The 12,421-nt window shown below is 45.3% G+C and overlaps 1 protein-coding gene across 4 annotated transcripts in view; it reads left to right on the top strand.

Annotated features, from left to right (window-relative positions):
* The window catches only part of sh3pxd2aa (SH3 and PX domains 2Aa), a 102,213-nt gene that overhangs the window by 62,049 nt on the left and 27,743 nt on the right, over window positions 1–12,421 (top strand). For 2 of the 4 annotated variants that reach the window (XM_087842213.1, XM_087842212.1), the window contains exons 7-8: window positions 863–907; window positions 3,691–3,819. In XM_087842213.1, the coding sequence (XP_087698339.1) occupies window positions 863–907; window positions 3,691–3,819 (174 nt within the window). The remainder of the gene's footprint in view (window positions 1–862; window positions 908–3,690; window positions 3,820–12,421) is intronic. The other 2 variants (XM_087842215.1, XM_087842214.1) reach the window with 1 other exon arrangement.

Genomic DNA, 12,421 nt, shown 5'->3' with positions numbered 1-12,421 from the left:
AACCTGCTCAGCCGCCTGCTGATGGTGTGGTTGGAGTATTCACTGCTTGTCCTGAACGACTCCCTGCAGTGCGCTCCACACTCACTGTCGTTTTATTTGCGAGTGTAAACCTGTCAGAAAAGCTCGTTTCCACAGCTTTGATAGAAACACTGTTTCGTCAGACTCGTTCACCCTGTTTGATATTCAGCTTATTTATACTACAACACTCCACATACATAAGTTTATCCTCATGTTTATTCTTTAGTGTTCAAATGAAACATTTTCACCGATTTGGCCCCGAAACAGAAGCGATCCGCTGGGGTCGGGTTAGGGCTGCGTCTCAGCCGCACGCCGCACCGTCAGTGTTTCCAGAACTACGAGACGCTTCAGATGCATTTAGGCCTCTGCCGTTGGGTTAAATAAGCTGCGTCATTTCTAGCGTTGTGGAGGCGCCTCCACGCTTTGATCCTTGCTTTGGTCTGGTTCGAGACGACGCTTTGAATCATCAGAGTGTAGTCGCTGTGTCACGCTCGCACCTCCCCGTCTCCTCTGATGCGTTGTGTTTAATTTCCTGGTTTGGGGCTGCTGGTGTTTTCGGCGTGGCGACGGGAAGGTCTTTAGAAGTGGCTCACGCCCCTCAGACATTCCTCACACAGCGATGAAGAAATGGAGAAAGATGAAACGGGGGTGGGATGGGTGTAGCGAGAAGTTGGTGTGTCATTCCTGGATCCGGTGCTAAATGTGAAAGGATCTTATCTGTGCCACGTTTTATTTCGTGTTCAGTGGGTGTGAGAGCGGCGTGCTGCAACGTAGTTTTGCTTCTGCATGCCGTCAAACTGAATAATCTCTCTCTGCTTCTTTCCTTCCTTCTCCTCGTCTGCAGTGTGGATGTACGGCTTTACAGACAGCCCGAGGAAAGAGGCCTCAGGTAGATATGCATGCGCTGCTGTGCTCGCGCGACATGCTAGCTGCATCCCTTTTAGGTTTTCGGTTGATTTCTTTTCGCACTTCAGCTTTCTCTCAACATCTGCTTTGCATGCGCCCCCCTCTTTCCCCCAACCCATCAGCTTCTCTGTCTGCAGCGTTCTCATCCATCTCCGGATGGATGGAGCTGCTGGAGTCATAAAGCAGCTGGCTGCAGAACGTGGACTTCTGGCCTGCATGTGGTGCATGAAGTGCATTGAAATAAGGTGTCAAGTCTGATCTTTCACATTTGTTTTGATCGCTGCCGCTGAGCTCCGTTAACTGTGGGAGTGCAGGAATGATGAGTGAGAAGAACAACAGCTGATGTTCCAGCTGAGAACATTTCTCCTGACTGTATACGAGCGCGTAGCTTCGTGTAGCTTCACGTATCCGAGGCTCAGATGTCAAAAGTTGTTCCTTAAAACTGTCAAAGTGCTGCTTAGGGACAAAAAGTAATTGTAAAACTTTCAAAAACATTATTAACTTAGACAAGGAATGTTTTGCAATCAGTTGTGGAATATCGAAGAAGAAGGAAACCGGTCTTTATTGCTCAGCAAGGCGTGGTTGCCATTACCGCAGCGTAAAGCTTTTAAATAGCTTTATTACTTCAGGCTGGCTTTGACTGCGTCCTCCACGTACGCTGCTCACTCACTCACACATTAATCCTACTGGAGGAGATGCTAAAGTGGAATTCCCGCCCTCACCCAGCGGTGAAGTAAATTTATGAGCATTCCAAGGTGTTCGATGCCAGTTCTGCTTCACATGCCAAGATGCTTAACTGTGTTTTAGGCGTACTAAAGCACTAAATACCTAACATTTTCCAAGATGCTTCAATGCTAGCTGCATTCTGTTTACTGCAGGACTAAAGACAGTTAACTTTAACAGTTAACACCCACTGGGGTGTCCAGACTCTCCCCTAGAGATAGGGAGAGGAGTTCGGCTGTTCAGGACAGGCAGCGAGCAGCGTCGCTACTTCATCATCTGACTGCCTCCTGGACTCCTGGGAGGACACATAAACCAGGGGTGGGGACCTCCAGGCCTCGAGGGCCGGTGTCCTGCAGGTTTAGATGAGTCCTTGATCCAACACAGCTGATTTAAATCGCTAAATAACCTCCTCAACATGTCCTGAGGTTCTCCGGAGGCCTGCTAATGAGCTAATCATTTGATTCAGGGTGATATCTAAAACCTGCAGGACACCGGCCCTCGAAGCCTGGAGGTCCCCACCCCTGGTTTATGTGTCCTCCCAGGAGACATACAGATTATATGTATGCTATAGACGGATTAAAGTTGGATCTAGCTGTTGTGATACCATCCACTGGTTTCTGAAGTCTCGGTTTGAAGACTCAACATGAGTCTTTTCAGAATCGTCATCGGTTTCAATCACAAGCTGTTTGCCAATGTCAGGATTTACAAAGTGGCCTTAATTAAGTTTTTTATTCAATATGATCCCAAATACGTGACCATAGGCTCAGAAAGTGGTTTTCCCATCGCTCCCAAGGCTTTTTCTTCATATCGCCCCCTGGTGGTCATTATGAAGAAGGGGCGTTTGAGGCTGTTCCACATTGATGTCACCTTTGAGATGTAGAAGCGGTGTCCAGAGAGCCCGGGACAGACCCCGATGACGTCTCTCGACTGGCTCGTGTCTCGTCTCCTCCCAGAGGAGCTGCTGTTTCACCACGAATCACACGTGTGGCAGAAATGGACGAATTTTTCATTTTGTTCGCTAAAATCTAGTGAAATCGAGGGTTTTGGAGTTCAGGGTAGGAGTTATCACCAGTAATGACCTCTGAGGGTCCGGTTATTGGACCAGTTTGGAAAGTGTGTGTTTTATAGTGTTTTGGCCTCACAGCACCTGTTTGTTTTTACTTCCTGCATTAACGTTCGGTTCCTGAAACTCTCGCTAAAGCGTCTCTGTGAACAACAGGATGTGGAGTAATTGCTAGTCAAGTTCATCTGAGTCTGCATGGGGTCACCTCGCCGTGGCCAAACAGGCAAATAAGCGTTTCTGAGAGGCAGCATGTGACGCGTGGCGTCTAAGAGGTTAAACACTGGAGGGAGAAAACAGAGCGGGTTAACCCAACTGCAACTCTTTCTTCTTTTGTTTCACGTAAACATGGACCCAGCCTCCTCCTCTGTTTCTCTCTAGTCGCCTCATATGTTTCTATTTAAGGCCAGCAGTGCCGACTGCTATGATTGGTGTGCTCACCCCCCCTCAGACTCCCCCGTCCAACGGCTGGCTCCCAGAGGCGGCGGAGGGGAGGCCTTTCCTCTCAACCGCACTGTTGATTTTCCACAGGGAAACTTCACCATTCCTCCACTCATTCGTTCCCCAGTCTTCCCTTCAGACGTTAGCAGCTCTGCTGTTTCTCCTTTTTCTTTCCCTCCTTTTTTCTCTCTTTCCTTCTTGGATTCGGGAGTTTGCCTCAGGTCATGGATCCTCTGTAGATGTCAGATGGAGCGCCTACAAACGTCTCCCCTCGCTTCTTCGCTTGTGTTTTGACTCCTTCCGATGCTCCTCGGTCTTTCGCTGCGGGCCAAGGGTCGACTCAGCTGTATGGCCAGACGTTTGGGACTATGCAGCCAAGTCGTGTGGTCGCATTCTGATTGGGCAGGGACGCGCAGCGGCGGGGAGCGGGGTTCGGCCGATGGAGACGTACCGGGCGCGCGGCGGCAGCGCGGTTGGTTGCGGCGGGCGTTCGCGGGGTGCCACGGCGGGCAGGTGGCTGACGGCCTGTTTCTTCCCCTCAGGGATCGACAGCTCGGAGCCCATGGTGCTGGAGCAGTACGTAGCCGTGGCCAACTACGAGCGGCAGGAGAACTCTGAGATCAGCCTGAAGGCCGGCGAGACGGTGGACGTGATCGAGAAGAGCGAAAGCGGTGAGTGGATTTTTTTTGCTCTGTTTACATGCCGAGCATCAAGTGCTGACGTAGATCTACAACCAAACATCGTAGCTCACAGGTGTTGAAAACAAAGGGAAAACACGCTTTGAACTGCTGGACATTTAGTTTGATTCTTCCTGTGGCACAAACACACAAAACCAGCTCACTCAGCGCCTCTCTGCATGCTGTCTCCTGTCCTCTTCATTATGTTTCCTCCTTTTAAAACCTCGTTATACACACACGGCTGCCTCCTGCGTCTCCTGGCTGGGCTTGGCACCACCTGGAGGCTGTTTGGCTCTGAGAAGTCGGGTTTGTGGACAGGAATGTCCAGTAATCATATAAGTGCACTCACACCACCTCGACAGAGTTTGCTTCATCAGCAGACGCTCCACGCTCTACCTTGCATTCCCCCCGTTGGAATTCTGTTCAGCGACCTCGGAGCTGGATCTGATTTTCCGTGCTAACAGCCACTGACAGCCAGCAGCTTGCACAACTCGCAGCAGAAACTCCGGCACAGACACAGCACGCCGCTGCGTCTCTCAGCTCTTATCTGTACTCTGATTACACACGAGTCCATACTCTCTGAGATATCCGGAGCTCGCACATCTTCGAGTGATTACGTGCGTTATTGAGTCCGTTTAGGCTGCAGCTCAACATTTTTCACATTTTTGTTTATTTGGCGTTTTGTTTGTTTGCAGTTTGAACACATCAGCATAAATGAGACGATCAGGAAGTCGATGCAGCTTTGTTTATGATGTTATGAAACATCGTGTAGGACGAAAACTGTTTCATTTTTTGAAAACATGACATTCCTTTGAACTTGAAAGATAATGTAAATACATGAAAGCAAGTAAAGCTGGAAAAGCTGAGCGTGTGGGGGCACACGGGCTCAGCTGACTGTACAATCCCTCGATGTTTCCAGGTCTGACAGCCAGTCCATACGTAGGTGGCGTGCGGTGAAAATCTCACCTGATTGAACTTTTTATGACTTTTTCTAAAAGTTTTGAGTAAATTGTTTAGAGTTTAGAGGTGGGTGAAACAGTTCATCATCATCCAAATGACTTCTTCAGGTTCCTCCAACCTTACAAAGAGCTCATTTGCATAACGAGCGCACCGCAGACGCCCCGGTTCAGCAATGGTCGTTCCTTTTTATCACCAATGGCTCCTTGACTCCTCGCTCACTTTGATGCATATAAAAGAAAAAAGGACTCAGTTAGTTTGTTTTTGTTTTCATAATCGTTCAAAGCTGAAACTGTAACAAGAATAAAAAACAGTTATTAACGTCAAGTGTTCTTAGAAACTCTCGACTTAACTTTGATCGCAGGCACCGTTTGGTGTTAGGCGCACGCATCGCTGAACGTTTTATGTCATGAATATTCATGTTTGCTCAAGTTGCACAGTAGTTCCTCCCTGTGATCCTGTTTCTGTGCATGAGGCCTGACAGCAGCTGCTCACCAGGCGTGTTTAAAAGCAGCGTGGATGCAGAACTCGGAGCGATAGGAACGGCTTCTGAGCTCTCGGGAACTCTCGTCTCAGAGCTGGATGTGTGCGCTGTCGTCATCTGCTGAGCCAAGGAAGTGGAGCAACGGTGATGATGGTGATGGTGACATCACTTGGAGACGATGCCAAGGCAAACACATCTGAGAGCTCGAATAATATCCTGCTTTTCAAGGCTGTCCTGGAGCCTTCTGGTCCGATGTGCTTATGTTCTGTCTTCAATGCAAAGACACTGACAGTGGGGCTGTTACAGCTTATTTTCTTTTAACCCTTTAAAGCCGGTCAGAGCAGCAGGCTCTGTTTTGCGTAACTATTTTTAAATCCCGGTAGCTCTGCAACCACGTGAGCTAGCGCAATAATTTTTTTTGCATATGAAACCGGAGGAGTTGTACTTACATCTTATGCCATCAGCTTGTCCTCGGTCACAGTTTCCTTCCACATATAGCTTTGCAAAAACTGCATAAAAAGCACTTGCAGCAACAAAAACATAATATTCCAGAAACACGCTTTGCAGATCCGATCAGCTGTTTGTAACACTTCCTACGTCCATCAGCGCGAACTATCGCATGTCCGCCATGACCTGCCCGAAACCGGAAGTGACGTCATTTTGCGGAAATGTAGTTTTTTACCATCAGGGCCTCAATGAGCCTATACTGGTGTTTTTAAAAGTTATCTTTGACTTTATGACTTTCTGTGTGGTTTCTGGGATGCTTAGGACTCATATTGCACTGCTGGAAATAGTTTATTTTGATGCATATGCTGCTTTTTTGCAAATTTGCATCATTATATTTATTTTCGTTTTTCCTGCAGTGTATAAAAATTGGTGTATTTCAAAAATAAAACTATGAAGGCACTCAAAATAAATTTCCTGTGGTGGGAAACTATTTTGTGCAACTTTTTTGTATTTACAGTTTTGAGGGATAAGCCTCTTAAATTTCTCTAACTAGAAATATATGTTAAAAAAACAAAAACAATTTTCAATGTTTTTGTAGTTTATTGCACTTTTTTGCAATTTATGTAATTACTATGCACTTAATGCAGACATATTATTAAAATCTAGGCTGTAATGGTTGTATTGATGTATAGCAACTTGAAATGCTCCCAAAAATGGCTCCACAGCAGGTAAAGATATAATATAAGCTCTGGTGGACTTGGTTCTATGGTAGGTCTTAAAGGGTTAATACGTGGAGTGGAGTGGTATGTTATCCTCTGATCCTCTCCAGGAAATATTGAAATCCTTTTGTGTACCTGATCTTTTTCATTCACATGCACATTTTCTTTTCTCTGCACACTCGACGCACATGTTGTTAAGCATTTGCTTTTATTTATTCCAGCAGAGAAGAGTTCAGTCGGGTTTTTCGAGTGTCTGCAGGCTTGACCTGACATAATTACGGGTTCAACCGTGGAGCCGGATGTCGTTTATTTTTGCCTCTGTGAGAAGCTATTGGCCTTACAAGTCAAGACCCAGCTGTTTCACTGTAGCGTCGACAAGCTCCGTCATCAGGCTGGAAACTGGTTAAGTCATGAGCTCTGTGAGGTGGTGTGCATGCAGCTCGCTTTGTGTATCACTGAACAAGTATCTTACAATTTAGGAGCTGCTAATCTAGTAAAAATAGATTTATGAAGCATCAGGGGGATGGGGCGAACCAGAATCATCCCCGAGTGAGGGATAGAGTCGGTCTGGGCCACCATCCTGGATCTCTCCCTCTGGTCTGGACATGGGAACCACTCAGTGTCTGGAGAGGCAATGTTCCAGCTGGAGAAAATAAATCTGCATATGTGACTAGTTAAATTATATGATGTGTCGGAGTAAGAGGAGGCAGTGATGTGAAGGGACAGAGAGGGAAGGCTGATGTTTTTAATTAGTCACAGACCTGCGTTATAGCTGGTGCTTGATCAAAAGAAGTGGTCGCTGACCCACTCTCCTGGTCCCTGTTCCACTCTCCTGGTCCCTGTTCCACTCTCCTGGTCCCTGGGGCTGACGGGGTATGCTGTCTCCCAGCTTGGGTGGTGTGGGCACCTAAGTTTGTCAATGTGATAACTCGAGAACGAGGTGACACCGGAGCTTCAAACTGATGCCAAAGTGTATCTACTAAAATTCTCAAACGAGTTTGAATCTCAGTGACTTTGACCTCAACGTCAGCGTAAACCGACGTAAAAATCTTGTGAATGTCATAACTTGTAAGTCATAGAAGTGTCGATCTTGCGCCATGGGGCTAGAAGAGAAGTCGAGGATTGCCTAGATTTGCCAGATCTAGTGACAAACATCCCTGCAGTCTGTTTATCTGCATTTTATATGAAACTAGGGAAACAACATGGAATTGATTACATTTCATCATGACGCTGAGATATTTCACAGCAGAGTTGGAGTTTGGACATTTATTGTTGCCCGTGACAACAGTTCAAAGCATTGCTAAAGAACTGAGGATCCGACCACTGGTATTGTGGACATCTGTACCAGACTCCATCAGTCCAGCAGATACAAAGAGTCTATGAGCTTCATTTAAAACCACAGGAGGAGGCTAATGAGAACACAGCAGTCATTATGGTCCATTTTGAGGAGACCACAGTTCAGTCTGGTCCGTAATGGTAGACCAACAAACAGCTTTCCTCCAGGCACCTCTGCAAAACGAGTGCCTGCTTGGCACACTTTTTATGACTCCACAGGTTAATTGTTTCTGGTTAAATTATGCTTGGATCTGTTGGTATCAGGGCTGACTTTATGTCCTCTAAATACCAGGTTTCTGCATCAGGCTGTTCTAGATCATGGACTTGATTTCAATGATGGATTCACATTTTTTTTTACCCAAATCCAGCTACATGTTGGCGTAGGGTCTTAAACATGACCGTTGCTTCGTGTAATCCCTCCCATTCTTCTTTCTAATGGCCAACAAGTTCAGAAATGATGTGAAAATTGTACAGAATAAAGATAAAGAGTGTTCAGAAGATTAATTCGTCACCTTCTGAGATCTTTGACAGTGAATTCTGAATTGCAGCGACTAGCCTTCCTCTCTGTGGGCAGACAGAGAGTACATGGAGGAAAAACACCCCTCTTCCCCCTGTTTCATCATCTGAGACTAATGGATGTACCAGCAGGACCTTGACTCTAAACTGCAAACAGGATTCTTTGGGTTAGTGTGCCGCCCAAGCCCCACCAGCCGGAGAAGCCATTTGCCCAAATATCTTGGCCTTGCTTACTGCCAGGGTTCAAGAACATTTTGTCACAGTTGATTTTAAGAGATTAGACAGCTTTGCTTCTTTTTCTCTCGTCTTGACTCAGCACCTCATAGAGTACGACCTCCTGCTGTGTTCCCAGATAATACTAATCCTCCGTTTAAGAAAGTTACAGCAGTTTCTGTCATAAAGCTGAAGTCTACATGGAAATACTGATGCCACATCTTAGTTATGTTGAATTATTGTCAGCTGCTAAAATTCTGTTGGACGGAGAGTCAACGCCAGAAGTTTTGGCACCATTTTCCCACCACACCTTTCCATGTGCCCAGGGGAGCTGGTAGGAATGGCAGCACTTAGACTAGCCCATGACGCCTTTCCAAAGCCCTGTCCTCAGTGAGGTTCATAAAGAGAGAGCCATGAGCTAACACACTGAGTGAAACCTCAGCATTAGATCATTTACATTAAACGCTCCTGTTAACTTGGGGCAAGCCTTAACTTTCAGCTGTGCAATAATTTATTAATTTGCACCGGACTGCTGGATGAAAAATGTCTCTGAATGGATTTAATTTCTTCTCCTGCAGTTGCCAGAATAGCGCTCCACCTGCCCCTGAAGGCTCCTTGTATAAGGATGCTGTATGTTTACTCACAACTGTGGTTTAGATTTATGAGCAATTATAAAAGAAACGTAGCTTTCAGAACTGCATCAATAACCCCACTGAAAGTACAGGAAAGACACAATAAATATATCCAATAATGTTACACTGGAAATATTGAATGTACCACTGTGGGTCGTAAAAATCACCAAAGTGCCAAATTGTGAAATAAAAACTTTATGAAAGCCTCTTAAACATTTTGTATTTAACCTAGCTTGACATGTCCGTTGCTTTAGGCCTTCAGTTGTACATTATGTCGTTAATTAAGATGTGCCAAGGCTAACTCGGAGGATGTTCTGGATCAGAAAAAGGCTGTTTCGGACAGCACGCTGCGGGCGAGCATTAATACTGACAGCCTGCATTAAACAAGGGGGTTTATCCAGAAGATGGTGTGCTACACCCTAGCTTGGCTGCATTAGCTAGCTTCACCCTCAGGCAGTAAAAAGGCGCTAAAGTGCTTCAGTCTCTTCTTAGAGTCGAGCTCAGGGAGGCTGGGAATACTGGAAGCTCAGAGGAGCTGCTGTACTTGAAGCTGGCCACCTTCAGGGGGTGGAGGTGAACACATGCTAACACACATGATCAGTGCAGAGGTTTAGCCTCACTCCACTGATCGTGATGTTTGACCAAAAATGGTTATTGAAGTTCCTGCTGTCAGCTATCCCCTTTCACTTGTAACAAGTCGGCTCAGTCACAAGACCCCCAAGTTTTATGAAAACTCCCAGGAGGTAACATGAGCTTCAAACTGGGATGTAATGCTTCCACCGTTGCTCATCAGTAAAGACCAGAACCTTGACATTTGTCACTAAGAGGATTGGGTGCCCTTTTATAAACTCTTTTTGAGACTAGCTTTGAAGTGCTTTAAAGTGACACACCATGTGAAATCTGTGCTTTGAATATGAAACATTAACCCCATGAAGGTTAGATTGGGAAAGTAGGTTCTAGTTATTTCTATAGCAAAGTTTCAGTCTATTAAATGTACTGTGCTAAGTCATTAGTGAGATGGGTGGAGGGGAAGTTTCTGGAAGGATTTTACTCCAGTGTAACCTGACTTTCAAAAGTTATCATGATAACCTTAATGTTGTTCTTGGAACAGACAATAGTAGGCCGAGTAATCAAGTAACTCCGTGAAACAAGGAAAAAGATTTCAGGTTAAAAAAACCTTTCATACAGAATTAAATAAGAAGCTGGCGAGTGAAGAAACACTGGCCTACTGAATGCTGAGACACTTCTGCAGGTTGTATAATGACAGGGTGGCTTAACCAGGCTAGACAAAAGCATAGATAATTAAAAATAGCATGTTAAAAGTATGGCTAATGAGTTGAAAGCTAGCTATAGCTTGTTAAAAGTATGGCTAATGAGTTGAAAGCTAGCTATAGCTTTCGGTCCCAGTTGAAAGCTAGCTATAGCTTGTTAAAAGTATGGCTAATCAGTTGAAAGCTAGCTATAGCTTGTTAAAAGTATGGCTAATCAGTTGAAAGCTAGCTATAGCTTTCGGTCCCAGTTGAAAGCTAGCTATAGCTTGTTAAAAGTATGGCTAATCAGTTGAAAGCTAGCTATAGCTTGAAAGCTAGCTATAGCTTTCAACAAGGTATGTTTTTGTTTTTTAGCTAACCAAACCCTAACCCTATGTGTAGCAGTTGGGTTTCTCGCTAGCAGGATGGACAAACATGACATTTTTGGCCTAAACATGCTGGATAAACGGTTAAATTAGCTAGCTAAAATTATACATAAAAAACTAGAAACAGTTAGCTGTCGATGAAGGGGCTCTCTGCCTGTGTGGCTGGGCTTTCAGAAGCTCTAGTTTTACAGGCAGTACTTACTGCAGTAGTTTTGCCACCAAGCAGCAGAGGTAGAAGTAGCTGCATGTTTCCAGCAGGCAGTGATTTTGGTCAAGTTTATTGAGCTGTTCGATGTTGAGTTGCAACTTGGCAGTTTATAAAAGAACCGAATGGAGAAGCCAAATTAGAGCTGTTACACTTTCAGAACGCTTTATTATCCCAATCAGTAACAAACCACAAAAAATGACCCTAAAACCAAAATCAAATGTATTTTATGTGCTGAATGCTAAATGCTGTGTGTAGTTTGAGCTCACTGTTGGCGCTTGAACTAAAGGAAGTTTTAAGGATACTGATCAGACGCTTGTTACAGAAATGTTTCGTGCTGCATTTCACTGGAGTTTTTGGATAAAGCAGCAGATATTAACACTGATGATTCTTGGCACTGCCGTCTGCTAAACAAAAGTGACTTCTATCTACAGCCTTGGCATGTCTTCTTCTTCTCTCTTTGATGACTTTTATAGCTTCACAGAGTTCAGTCTGTGCAATCCCAGCTTTGTGTAGGTTTAACTGGGGACGGTCTGGGTTTCAGTTGGAAACATTCAGTCACCAACATTTAGCATGTCGACTGGATCAAAAGGATATTTTTGGATGATGTTGATGAAAATCTCTGGTAGAAAAGCACTGCTTCAGGCTAATCTCATTTATGAAGCTGCTGCATTTCACGGTAAAGATAACACTGTGGCTAATTGTGCAGCTGGTTTGAGGCAGCGAGAATTGTTGTTCTCCTATTCTTTGAATCTCTCCTTCTGCTAACTCTGCAGAAAGATAAGCAAGTAGTTCAATGCTGAAAAGCAGCACTGCGTTCCAGTCCTCGCCGCTCTCCAGGGGATCTGTTCCCAATTAAAGCTGAAGGGGACGAACAAAAATGACAGTCATCTCGTAGGTAACCCCTGCATATCACATTAATAAAAGGCCTCCTTGTCGAAGCTGATGAGCGTTCGGCGGTCCAGAAAATGAGAACGTGAGAGGAAAGTGTGAGGTGCTGTTTTTGGAGGGGAATTAGCATGAAACACTCGAGCTTTGAAGCTCCAGCCAAACATCTGCTCCCCTCCTTTGTCTTCCCTCGGTCAGTCTTTGCCCATACCACCCTTTTAATCTCACTTTCCTCCTCCCGCTCTGGCTCTGTTCCTCACCTCTGTCTTCTTTTTATCGCTTTTGCTCTTAAGAACTTTGTGTATCTCCTGTTCCTCCAAAGCGCCTTCCCCCAGGCCTGTTTCAGTCACTGATAAGCCAGCTCTTCTCGGTTACTGTTCCACTATGTTCACTGTGACCTCCACTTTCCCTCTGTGGGGAAAAAAGGCAATTATTGCCTGCCAAGGTTTGGTGTAGTTAGAAGCTAGAAGCTAGTTAGAGCCCAGCGCTGTAAGATATGCCAATTACTGCCCCTCTGCTGTCTCCATATTTATGCTTTGTGCTGTCTGTGTATAAATGTGGCAG

This window comes from Neolamprologus brichardi, chromosome 6, assembly GCF_056152115.1.
Source record: "Neolamprologus brichardi isolate AB-2024 chromosome 6, ASM5615211v1, whole genome shotgun sequence".
NCBI classification, from domain to species: Eukaryota; Metazoa; Chordata; class Actinopteri; order Cichliformes; family Cichlidae; genus Neolamprologus; species Neolamprologus brichardi.
Note: the sequence above shows the minus strand (reverse complement) of the source record. Positions and strands in the feature narration are given on the sequence as shown.